The sequence below is a fragment of the Anarrhichthys ocellatus genome, unplaced genomic scaffold (genome assembly GCF_004355925.1).
Source record: "Anarrhichthys ocellatus isolate YVR2014 unplaced genomic scaffold, GSC_Weel_1.0 scaffold2, whole genome shotgun sequence".
Classification (NCBI taxonomy): domain Eukaryota; kingdom Metazoa; phylum Chordata; class Actinopteri; order Perciformes; family Anarhichadidae; genus Anarrhichthys; species Anarrhichthys ocellatus.
Genome location: NW_022280032.1, coordinates 11,836,380 through 11,849,106, shown reverse-complemented (window position 1 = coordinate 11,849,106; position 12,727 = coordinate 11,836,380). Strand labels below are relative to the sequence as shown.

The window sequence follows — 12,727 nt, the reverse complement described above, 5'->3', positions numbered from 1 at the left end:
TAATTAATTAATTCCAACTGCTTTTATTGAGTGCACAGCAGATCAGCTGAATATGCAAAAATATAAAATAACTTAACAATTCAACATATATTTAGAATAAAGTTTCAAATGATAAATGGAGAAGGGATGAATATTTACTTACTGTAAATCCTAACTAAAAGAACAGTCTCAGAAATGTTTTATATTTTCTTCATAATTATTACCAATTATATGGTTCTTTAGAGGAAACTTCCAGACCTGTAAACACCAGTGGATGTTTTATAAGATGCATGATTGCATATAATGTAATGTATAATGTATGAGACAGACATCATAATATACAATTTACACATTGAGAGCCACCAACTTTCACTAGTGGTTCAATGTTACGGAGCACTTTTCATACAAGTGTAATGTGTCACATGGTCTTGTATCACATTTCTCGCTCTGACGGACACACTGTCACTTTTGTTGCTTGGTAACCTGATCCAGCTGTTTTGCAGAGGACTGCTGTAACCACAGTAACAGCCTGTATAATTTATCAGTCCACGGTGGTGAAAACATGGAGCAGGTAAGATGTAGTATATGAGTTTTCGTGTGTGTGTATAAACTACATGTAATGTCTTTACATCTTCCTTCAGGATTGCATCCCCGGTCTGTACCGATCTCTGGGTAAGTCTGTCGGAGCAGAGTTTTCCTCTGAGGATGTGAGTCTCCTCTACCACAAAGTGTTTCACGTTTCCTCCAACACCGATGAAGCACATGTGGCCATGAAGAAGGTAAAAACGGACATATTTAAAACAACAAAGCCGCTATTGTTTGATCCGATCTTCATTTGTCGTTATGGGATACTCCTGTGTACGTGTGTCCGTTACAGATCACAGGAGGTGACAGTAGTTGGTCATGTGTTGGTGAAAATGTCGTGGATGTTCTCCTCGAAATGGAAAGGGAGAAGGAAAAGAAGGAAAAGGTAGTCAATGCAATGTTTTTTGTTCTTTTCTCTGAATTTCATATAACCCAGTGACCAAAGTATTATTTTGTCATCACAATATTGTTATCTGCAGCTCTACTGGGACCTCCAGCTGCTAAATGTTGGACATCTCAACACTCTCTATGTGATGGACAAACAAGTTAGAGTCAATCCTCATGTGCTGAATTGCACAGACCCAAATACTTTCAAACAAGTGGTGGGGGGGAAAGAGCTGTATGGGAGTGTGAGAGGTGTGAAGAGGCTCAAGAAGGCAGCCAGGCAGTGCTGGGCCAGGTGAGCATCTTAACTCTCAGAAGTCAAAATGTTACTCAAATACAATTCTAAGGTAAAAGCGCTTAACTGAGTTTTCCTTTTTATAATACATTACTTGATACTTTAACTATATCAGAGTACAGAGGGAAATATTATTGTGTTTTACTCCATGACGTAATGCTTATATAGGATCGACTTTCTTGTTGCCTTGCAGATTGAGGCTCTACCTGCTAAACATACAGTAAAATAGGCTCAAAATAGAATTTTTTGTTTTAAAGCAAGCCCTGTAACTTCAGCCGCTGTGACAATTATGGAATAATGTTAATGTTATGTAGGAAACAAGTGAACTGAGTCAGTGATATCTGTCATGCATAGATCTACATAAAGTCTGCTAACATAAGCCATCATACAATACTGGTCATACCAGACTAAGTGAGGCTTGAAGCACCAAAACCCCCGAGTGTATTTAAGCAACAATACATTTTATTGCAAATTAATTTACCTTTTTGTTTGAGGGAGAATGTGTTATTCCTTCTTACAAAAGCCGCATAGTATCACTTTAACTACATTGCAGTATTAATCCTCTAAAGATTAGAATATTTACCTCTAGAAACAATTAAAACCTTTATTTAATGTCACAAGGCACCCATTAAGCATTGAATTGCATGTTTACTATAATTATGATATTGATATGTGCTTTTATCTATCGTCTTAGATTGGCATCAGAGAGTGTGCAAAGTATACTGCCCTCTCCCTGGCAGGGCCAAAGCCTCGGGGTCAGAGGTGAGGCCTGGGGCTGTGTCTCCCTATCAGACGTCCTGCTCTTGCTGGAAGTGAAGTATGATGTGGTGACCCACTTGCTTTATACTGAAATGCTTCAGGAGCACTACAGTAAGGAAAGGTCTCACTGAACATGTCGTAGCAATAAAACACAAAGAACAATCTCTTAACGCAAAGTATCACAGAGCCTGATCCAGGAGCTTCATATTCCCCATTTTTTCCCCTTCCTCTTCTTCGTTGGTGAAACCACAGCTCTGAGTATCTGGGAGACTCTGCTGCCATGGCAACAACTTAAGGAACAGGAGGGGCTGGGGGATCTTGCAGATGAGGCTTTGGTGTCAGGTGACATGCTTCGTTTGGCTGAGCTGCCAGGAGCCTTAAGGGTATACAGGTAACACACACAATAACAAGGTTATTATTACACATTTAAGATGAATAGAAAACCAAATATACTGAAATGTCTTAAACTGAAAAGAAAACAATGACCAAACTACAATACAGCAATATATCCTGGTTCCAAAACTAAAGTAAAAATACAGTTTGCTGTTTAATTGCTGTGTAATTTATGTTCTGATTAAAACAAGGACACTCAGTTTCAGTTATGAATAAAAACACAGATAATGGGCGTCAAACAAAAAGCACTATAACAGAAGTTACTCTCCTGCAGGGCCTTCCTGAGAAGCCGTCCTGAGTGCAGGGAGCAGTGTTGGTCTGCTGTTTCGCTCCTCTATGAGTTATGCACATTTCGCCGACAAGAAAGGGACACACTGACAGTCCTGGGTGAGAGGTAAATACCTGCTAGGTCTGCTCTTACCTTGCATGGTAGCTGGATTCTCATGATGTCAGCAGATATCACGGGTCAGGTTAAGTCTACACACCAATAAAATCAAAATAATCCCACATACATTCATATTGACTTTAGTTTTCTTTATTTAATTACTGTCTGATTTTGCTCACCTTGTACTCAACACAAGTTAACACTTATGCAAGATTTGACACATAATGGACTTCTATATGGCTCTTACCGGGTACAGTACGTAATGAGTTGATTCCTTAATCGTTTACCTTCCAGGCTGGACAGGAAGAGCCTGAGGCTGTTGTGCTTATACATCAGATTGGCAACTCTCAGAGCTCAGAGAGAGAAAATGTCTTACAGCGCTCTACTGGCAGCTCGGCAGTCCTGGGAGACATGGTGAGCCAAAACTAAAAGTGGAAATAAAGATTCACCACTGAAAATGAAAATGTACTGACTATCATCAGTTCTTGCTTTTTGCCCTATGCACACTCCATTTCAGCTATATTCTGTCTGTCCCACGTGTATCTGTTCAGGCCACATGTTAAGAGTCCCTGCAGAGCAGAGCAGGCAGCACTGTGGCTACATGGTGAAGAGGAGGAGCAACAGAAAGACTTTATCTCAGTATCACCACAGCAGGTATATGGTAAATCTGCATACACTGATTCTGACAGAAAGGCAGCACATCATAACCTGATTTAAAAACAAATTGTGAGTAAGATGTTTCTCGAGTAATGGCTTAAAGGAAAACACTACAGTAGTTTTATCAGCAACAGATCAAAAACGTTGGCCCTGTTACAGCAGGCAGTGCTGCAGTTGCTGGTGCTGACTCAGGAGCAGGAGCGGAAGCACCTGGTCAAGTTGGCAAACGGGGTCTCCATCGAGGATTTGCAAGAGCCAGGTTGCACAGTGCCTCCAAATGAGGGTATATGGATATTGTCTTTATTTTTCTGCTGCATGCTTGTCAGAATTGCTTTTCTTTTGTGTCCCCCTCATTTGTATATCCCATCTTTATTGTTTTATGTTTCCTATGCAGATAGCCATCAGCAATCTGCTTTAAGAAATGGCTGTATAAAAAGACTGAGAGAAATCCATGCTGGCCTGCAGACATGCAATGGCACTCAGACCCCCTTAAAGCGAACAGACCTTCAGCCACAACTGCAGCCGCACATAAGCAGTCAACCGGCAATGTGGTACCAACACCATCTGGAGGATTGTTCCCTGCTCCTTTTGACCCATCTGATGGAGCTCCAGGAAGTCCAAGCGTCTGCATTACTGCCAGCACTGATGGACAAGGTGAGTCAAGACAACCACAACATCCAATCTTAAGATTCAACAATTACAGCGACTCTTTTATTAAAGCACAGACTGTTCAAATAATGATGTGTGTCTGTCAGAGTGCACAGTGTGTCCGAGCTCTGCGAGATGCATATGAATCAGAACTTCAAGCACAACGCTACACCAACCTGCTCCAGCTGATATCAGATGCCCCACTTACTTCAGGCTCTATAATCCCTCCTTATCCAAACTTAACCGGAAATAGCATCAATGAGCAAATCACAGCTCCGTCCTGCTGCAGTGGTCTGGTCGATGCTCAGAACAGCAGTGGCGGGCCAGCTGAAGCGCCGACGGTGGATTCAATCAGAAGGGCCAGCAGAGAACTAAATGTGATGCAAGCTGCAGAATGGACGGACAAAGAGGACGTCTTTATAGGTACTGCAAACACAGGCAAAACCTGGACCAAACACTTATGGCTGCAATTACAACATATTGCTTTTCCCCCCAGGTTGTCGAGCGGTCATGGAGGACCTGCCCTACTTGGAGATCTTGTGTGTCTCAGATGCAACAAGTCAGAGTCTCACCGCAGACCGAGGAGGCCAGGAAGAAGAAGTGGGCAGTGCAACTAAGAGCTCCCAGAGTTATGAGAAACAGGGCTCACTGATCACCCTTGCTTGGAGCAAACCAACAGAGGATGACACTGAGTATGAGGAAGGCACTGCGGTCAGAGGCACAGGACAGAGCCAGGATGTACAGCCAAATGACACAAGCAGTACAGCTGAACACACACCGTGTGAGGAGATTACTGGAGAAGAGATGAAACCCACTCTGCTCCACTCTGATTCCACAGGTCACCCTAACGCACAGTCTGCAGACCAGCAGTGCAGCACAGTAGGACAGGTACTCTATATGATTTGTAAAGCAGACCATGAAACGTTGTATTACTATGTCATGCATTTGATTTTTTTTTTACCCTTTTTATATCCTCATTATTTGGCCTTGGTGGAGAGAGCACTAGCTGATCTACCAGAGAAGGGAGAATCTGAATGTGACCTGCATGCACATGCTTTGGTAGCAGAGACCCCGCAGGCTGCACAACCACATCTCTTGGTTGACCCTCCTGAGATCAAGCGGCATGGTGGTGACATCTGCTCTGAACTGATGAAAGAGACAGCTAATGTCGACAGAGACGTGCTTGAGGTAGAAATGTGTCCCACTGCAACAGAGTCGGAGCTGTGGGACCTGAGAGGCCCCGAACCCGCTCATGTTGAGGACCAGACATATAATACAGAAGCCGCGGTAAGTTTGCTAATACATGGTTGTGCAACCAAGATCTGTGCTGAACATTTCCACATTATTCACTCATCTGCTGTTTCCTCTTGTAAAGTTTGACAGTAGCCCTGCAGAAGGGGAGGCAATGAGGGAATCCACACTGATGGAGAGAGAGCGAGCAAGAGAACCAGTCTCAGAAATGGAGAGAGAAATAACAATGCGCAACCTGGTGGACGTGCAAAGAAAGGTCGAACGGAGGCAGCAGAGAGAGAGAGAGAGACAACTGCTGAGGGTGAGAGAACGGTGTAGAAGCAGAGGAGGAACTTCACACACTAGTATTCGGGTCATTGATTGTGGGAGGCAGAGGGGACATGTCACTCTGACACGGTTTGTCCTTCAGGTTCAGGAGCGTCTGTCAATCATACAGAACAGAAAGGCAGAGGAAGACTTGCTTGGCCTGAAACACACAGACAGGCTAAGGCACCTCACAAAAGATCTACCACAGGTATAATACTGTATATTACGGGAATCAGTCTACATAATTGTATCGGACATTGTATCACGATTTCTATTGTGTTTTAGGAGGATAAGAACCAGCAGAAGACAGTTGTCAGAGAGCGACTGGAGCAGCTGAGAAGAGAGAGATCCCACGTCATGCAGTCCAAGCGAGACAGGTGAGGGACACCCCTTTAAACAAAACACCAAAGTAAGGTTTACCTCCACCCCTTATGTTTCCTTTTTATCCTGTAGGAATACTGCAGGATTTAAGGAGCTCCTGGGTCCAGTAGCTCTCAACAGCAGTGAAACAGATGAGGGAGCAGACTGAGAAACTACAGCTGCTTAAAATCATGTGTAGTTTTAACAAAAGGGATTTTTAATTAATAAAAAGACTTTTCAATGAAAGTGGGATTTTCTAATGATTTAAAATCTGACACATTGCTGATCAGATAATATTGTCATGAGTTCAAGTATAATGCTGCAGATTGTTTTAAAATCGTATCAGCCCCCTGGTTTATGATCATACTGTATATATGTATGTATACATATACACATATATACACATATATATATACATACACATATACACATATATATATACACATATATACACACAAACACACAAACACACATCCACACACACACACACACACAAACACACATCCACACACACACATATATATATATATACACACACACACACACACACACACACACATACACATATATATATACACACACACACACATATATATATATATATGCGCTCACATAATAGGTGTTGTGAATGCAGGGCATGCATCTGCAATAAGACATCAAAAAGTTGAATTGACTGTTTATTATAGTTATTATCATCTTGACAAACGTAAGCATCAACATTAACGTCATTTATCAATGACCCCCCTTTAGTTGTGTACACAATATCCCCGTGGCCTTAATTACATACACAATAAGTCGCAGAGGTGCATGTTAACAGTTTACAGAGGTTCCATCAACTCTCCTTCATGTGAACATAACGTATATATTGGCACTGTTGGCCATTACTCACTTGTAAAAGAAATAATGTGACTAGATGAAGGACACCGCTGTAGACTTCGAATGCACCTATGGACTGGGGCTATATTTATTTACAGATCTATCATGATAGGAATATTGTAACATGTCAAAGAATGTAAGTTTGGCTAACAACTCTACGATGGGCAGATATGTATAATACAGAGGTTTGCTGCGGGCCCAGTGGTTTTCCTGCAAGAGAAGAAGATCTCCTGGTTCTGGTGAGTAGAGGGAGAATGTCTACATGGGGAAAGATTCTCAGCAAATAAACATTCTGTTTTGTCCCTCTTAAATTGCCCCCATTTAGGGTCCACTAACACTGCAGTCCAACACAAAGCAGGAATATCACTCTAATAAGCCAGAACATTCCACAGCCGCTGCATTACACACACACAGTACATACAAAGTACACAAGTGTGTCCTCCATTCAAATGAAGAGTACGCAACTTAGGTTCAACTTCTGTGGTCTGGAACACACCAACATTCAAACCAACAAAGACAAACGAGTTAAAATTCGTTTGTCTTTTACTCGGGGCTTTAATATCTTAGCAATGCGATGGCTGGGGACTTAACAGAAACGGTTGCCTTTTCAAAAATCTGACTGTTCACCTCGGAGGATGACGAGGAATAAAACGTGCGGCTCTCAGCAGGCTGTGCGGAGGACACACTTTTAGGGCTGTAATTAGGTCAGCTCTCTTGATAGCAGTGACACGTTGAAATTTAAACAGGTGTGGTGTCAGATGTCTCTGTGGTGTCCTATCCGGACCCTGGACCTACGTGTGCGAGATCGTCAGCAAGAAAGCGGCATGCGCTTGTGTGAGATAGACTAAACTACACCATATACAAGAAAGTCAACAATATTTGCATTTTATACACTAGACTGGTGTTTCCCACAGTGAAAGGTAAAAGCCGAGGATGAAAACAGGGCGGTCCAAGTCAAGTTCATTCAGTGAACCTTCTTGCCGGAGGCTTTGATGAGCACTACTGTCCATAAACACAAAAAGGTCATCACACGTCCAGCATATCTCTGACTTATGGGCACCATGGGACTGAGGAGGGTTGATATAAGTGTGTATGTATTTGTGTACATCTCTTTTTCACGTGAATCATGAAAGGAGAGAAATCAACATGTGTGTATGTATGTATGTATGTATGTATGTGTGTCAAGTCTTGAATGGTGTTAGCAATGGAACTCAAGAGATGTTCATGTATTTATGTGTGTGTGCACGCGCAATGTGCATGTTTCTATGTATGAGTCTTTCTATTGGTGTGCACACTGCACCCCTGGGCCATGATGGCCCCCTTCCTCATCAGAACTATCATTGTAGGCCTCTCTCCTGGCTCCACTTCCTGACCCTTGACTCTTGTCAAATTCTGTCAGGTCAACTTCCTCTGCATCTGCTGCAATAACAGGATTCTCAGCACGAGCAGGCAGTAAGCACTCGAGTTCCTGCAAGAACAGAATTAAGTTTAAAAAAATGACAATCATTCAAGCTTAAGGGAGTTAAAATTGTGCACTGCGGGATGTTTAACAAGTGCGACTCACATTCAGTTTTTCGGGGCTAATCCAGTTGTTTTCGGGGAACTGGACGTCAAACTTGATGTAAAGGTCTCCCTTCTCAAATGGGTTTCTGTACTGAGGCATTCCCTCTCCCTTCACCATTCGAATAGAACCTGCCAAACATCAACACAATGGTGTCCACAAAGGAATCCATAACCTTGTAATCTACAAGCTATGTGCTGTTTATTGTGATGAAAGCACAACAGAACTGTCAGGCAAAACTATGCTTTGAATATGTGGATCACTTTGCTTTTGGCATATTATGGTGCGTTACAATAACAACTTAAAATGCTATTTGGGATTTGTTTTAAACCTACAAAGTTAATAAGAAAACTAGTATTATATTATACTTTACCAGGTTTTAACTGTCATGAAAATGTCTGTGTATACGTAAGAATTATTTTTAAATTGTGCGTAAACCTGAGTCAATGGTGTATTCCAGACACCCTTAGTGTTTATCAGGACACTAGTAAAACTAGCTGCAAAAAAATGAATAGACACAGTGAATATAAGAGCTATCATCTTTCGCACATTAAAATGTGCACGAGAACAAAACAAAAAAAGGAGGGATGTCCCGACAGAGATGGTTGGTGGTTTGAAGACTAGCTTACCTGGCTCGATGACCTTGCCAGGTGGATATTTGACGAGCAACTGACGTCCATCAAGGTGTGCGACAGTCATCTGGAAGCCACACAGAGCCTCAACCAGACCGATGCGTTGGACCATGTGGAGGTCACTGCCATCACGGCGGAATTCCTGATTGAGATCGACATCCAAATGTGTTAAGTGTCATAACATGTACAGCATATAAATGTAGACATGTCATCTTCCTAGCCATGATAATAAGATGAACACAGGTTTTCTTTACCTCATGTTCTTTCTCTTGCAGCACCAGCACTATGTCTCCTGGTTCGACTCCTGGTGCTTGGTCAGCTTCCCCAGAGAATGTGATCTTCTGTCCGTGTCTCATGCCTTTGTCCACGTGCACCTCGAGAAGCTTAGTCTCCTTACACACCTTATGACCTTCGCACTTTCTGCAGCGGTCTTTCTCATTTATCACCTCCCCTGCACACGTGCACAGATTGGACAGTTTCAGAGTGCCGTTGCACAACATCAATGTCTTTTAAAAGTTTAGTCAGTGTGTGGGTTTTTTACAGATATAATACCTTCTCCATTGCAGTCTGTGCAGACGGACTGCATCTGTTGGACCATCCCAGGGGCCAGCTGTCTAATCATGATTCTCATACCTCGTCCTCTGCATGCCACGCACTTCTGCACTGCTCCTGCTTTACCCCCCTGACTAAAAGGCAAACAGTAAAGCATCCTCATTGTTAACAGGAATGTATATCGAACAAATTGACTGTTATTCTGTCAGGGCTTTGAAAACATAGATTTCTTTTTAATTAAACGATTGAAATGAAACATTCAAAGCAAACTCACCCATTACAGGCAGCACACAACACATTCTTACTGAGCTGCAGTTTGGTGGTTTTGCCATTATAGAGGTCTTCAAGAGAAACTCTGCATGAAACAAAAGAAATGTAAGATGTGTGTAACAACACAATATATGTGAAGCACTAAACAGTATCTATGTAACACACTTACTTCAGAGGATGTACCATATCATCTCCTCTCCTCCGGCCTCCATTGCGTCCTCCTCTGCCCTGTCCCCCCATGAACCCAAATAGTCCTCCGCCAAAAATGTGAGAGAAGATATCGTCCATGCCAGGCCCACCGCCTCCTCCCTCCCGTAGGCCCTGTTCTCCATAGCGGTCATAAAGCTCCTTCTTCTCTGGGTTCGTCAGTACCTCATATGCAAAACTGATCTCTTTAAACTGGAAAATGAGAGAGAGAAAAAAAAGGTACAATCAGACAGCTTGATACAATGTCAAACAACTCAGAACATCACAGCAAAAAGGGCCGACTAGGTGTGTTTCTGATGAGCCTCTCTTACAAAGTAAAAAGAAACAAAAAAGACAGTTTAGTCTTTCCTGTCACATTGCAGAATCTCAGAAATTAAGTCGTAGAGCAGCACGAATCAAACACTGATGTGCATTTCGCTTGGGAAAAAAGGCTGTTTCATATTCTGTACTCTGATCTGCATCTTACCTCTACATCCTCAAAGAGTTGGGCTGTGTGATCATGATAAACTAAGTCGACATCATTTCTTGGTCCCAATTGTTGAATAATTGAGCTATTGCTGTTGCTAACTACGGTGTTGCTGCTGTTACCATGCTATGGTGCATCATACCTTGTCTCCAGCGTCAGGGTTCTTGTCAGGATGGTACTCTTTGGCCAGTTTGCGGTAGGACTGTAATGAATCAAAATCAAAATGATCAGAAAAAGGCTGTGTCTGCGCCCTGAAGACAGGCACCAACTGTGACAAAGAGCTCTGCTAGCAGATCACGACATGTATTAACTGTCCTTACTAGCCAAAGGCTTGACTTGTGGGCCTGCTGTCAAAAACATAAGGACACTGGCAAGAGCATCGCTGGCTTTAACATCTGAGACCATCGAGCGTGAAGACATTACATTTATGATCTTATGGCAAATCTAAAAGCACTTAATTTTGACAGAAAAACGTTTTGAACGTGAATCACACCGTCAGTTGTTGCCATCACCCAGCATGTTTTAGTAGGAATACCAGCTGGGATGACAGGCGATTGCTTAACATTACGTTACATTAACTATGGTTAATTTGGTTACGAAACAGGCGGTCACAAACACGTGATACAGTGTCTAAATATGAAGGGAGGTGGATGTGTTGATCGTTTCAATAATTCCTAACTGCCTGATGGTTGAATTGACGTCGGGGTACCGTTAACGTTACACAGAGACGTAAGTTACACGTACATTAAGTATAAAGTACCGTTAGCTAACGTTACACGACACAAATGGAACGTTATCTATAAACCTCAACTCACGACACATTTCAGTTTAGAGATACAAGATGTTACACCAACGCAGCTAACAATACACATGGGTTTCTTTTCTTGGTGCTCCTTTCTAGATGAGCTGTTTAATTGGCAGTTGCTTCGCTACTTGGTGGAGGCTATTTGCTGGAATGTATCATGTAACGTCAATAGCCCGGCAAGCTATCACACTCGTGGTCAACAGTGTATTTCTTGGTTTTTCGGGCAGGCTAATAACTGCATGCTTCAGGTTCACGTAACAACAGAAACGATGAAAATCTCAATCAAGTGTTGGTATTTTACAAAACACCAATGAGTAGCTTTAATTGCCATGAAGTACTGAACAGTTAGCTACTTAACTTAGCTTAGCTTAGCTTAGCTTAGCTTACTGGCAAGGCTAGCTAACTCTGAGGATCCTAAGCTAGCGATAGCGCTCCTTAACCTAGCTTACGGTGCTTGTTTCTAGGCCAAAATTCACTGGTGACCTCTCTCTCTTTTTTTATTATGTTCTTAATAAACACATTTCCAGCTCGTTTGACAGAGTAACGTATTTACCTTTTTTAGTTCATTTTCAGAGGCAGACGGTGAAACTCCGAGGATGTCGTATAGCTTCGTGTCCACAACGTTCGACATGATGCTAACCGGCTATACAGAGAGACCTTCTGCGGCGGTTCAGCTGAGAGAGGAGCCGACGCAACAATCACCGGCTGGGGCTGTCCTGGGTTGCCAGATGCTCAGACAAAAACACCCACTTGGATACAGATGCCACTAAACAGCATCCATGTTATCCCCCCAAAACAGTAACGGGGCTTGTGTTATTACGTGGAGACTGGAGAGTGTTTTTATCTAAGTAATTAACGAAGTGGTACGTTTACAATTAGGCAGGTTATATTATTACTGATATCAACGCTTTATGCCCGGAAGCGAGTGTCTACATGAGGTGGAAATGGCTGCAAATTTACTTTTAGACTGAATTAATACAATGAATGCAGAAAAACACATACAAAAAACATGTGTTCAAATGTGTCCCCTGACCACTAGAAATGGTATTTGCATCAGAAAATGTGGGATAGTAGGTGAGAGGGAGTTAGGGTGCGTCTTAAAGGAAGGTTACACACTGTCTGAAGTTTAAACATACCCTATGAGTGAATTTGGCTTTTTAAATATATCCCCAAATCTTGGCGTAGAAGAAAAGCAGCATTTAGTTGAAGTGGGTAAATTCGAAAGTCCAATGCATGGGGGCACTGAAGGTCTATGTTTTAGGACATTTTAAGCATCACTTGATATTTACCTTCAGCAAATTGTGACCTAATTTATGTTATATCTGGTGTCAGTCAGTCTCTTAAGGTACATCATAA

The 12,727-nt window shown here is 42.3% G+C and overlaps 2 protein-coding genes across 2 annotated transcripts; one reads left to right on the top strand and one right to left on the bottom strand.

The window, feature by feature from the left end:
• Positions 1 to 476: 476 nt before the first annotated feature.
• Positions 477 to 6,171, top strand: LOC116389168 (uncharacterized). The gene is made up of 18 exons (XM_031857640.1): positions 477 to 550; positions 621 to 758; positions 857 to 949; positions 1,044 to 1,243; positions 1,938 to 2,113; positions 2,255 to 2,393; positions 2,670 to 2,789; positions 3,075 to 3,194; positions 3,332 to 3,434; positions 3,597 to 3,720; positions 3,832 to 4,091; positions 4,193 to 4,508; positions 4,582 to 4,973; positions 5,082 to 5,372; positions 5,461 to 5,637; positions 5,746 to 5,850; positions 5,928 to 6,019; positions 6,096 to 6,171. Exons 1-18 carry the CDS (start codon positions 542 to 544, stop codon positions 6,169 to 6,171), a joined length of 2,931 nt encoding a protein of 976 aa, XP_031713500.1. The 5' UTR covers positions 477 to 541.
• Positions 6,172 to 6,666: 495 nt separating this feature from the next.
• Positions 6,667 to 12,092, bottom strand: dnaja2b (DnaJ heat shock protein family (Hsp40) member A2b). Its single transcript, XM_031870812.1, has 9 exons — positions 11,925 to 12,092; positions 10,709 to 10,768; positions 10,063 to 10,292; positions 9,898 to 9,978; positions 9,624 to 9,757; positions 9,326 to 9,522; positions 9,069 to 9,213; positions 8,443 to 8,570; positions 6,667 to 8,346 (listed from the first exon to the last, which is right to left on the bottom strand). The coding sequence occupies exons 1-9, from the start codon at positions 12,000 to 12,002 to the stop codon at positions 8,158 to 8,160; spliced, it is 1,242 nt and encodes a 413-aa protein (XP_031726672.1). The 5' UTR covers positions 12,003 to 12,092; the 3' UTR covers positions 6,667 to 8,157.
• Between the last annotated feature and the right edge of the window lie 635 nt (positions 12,093 to 12,727).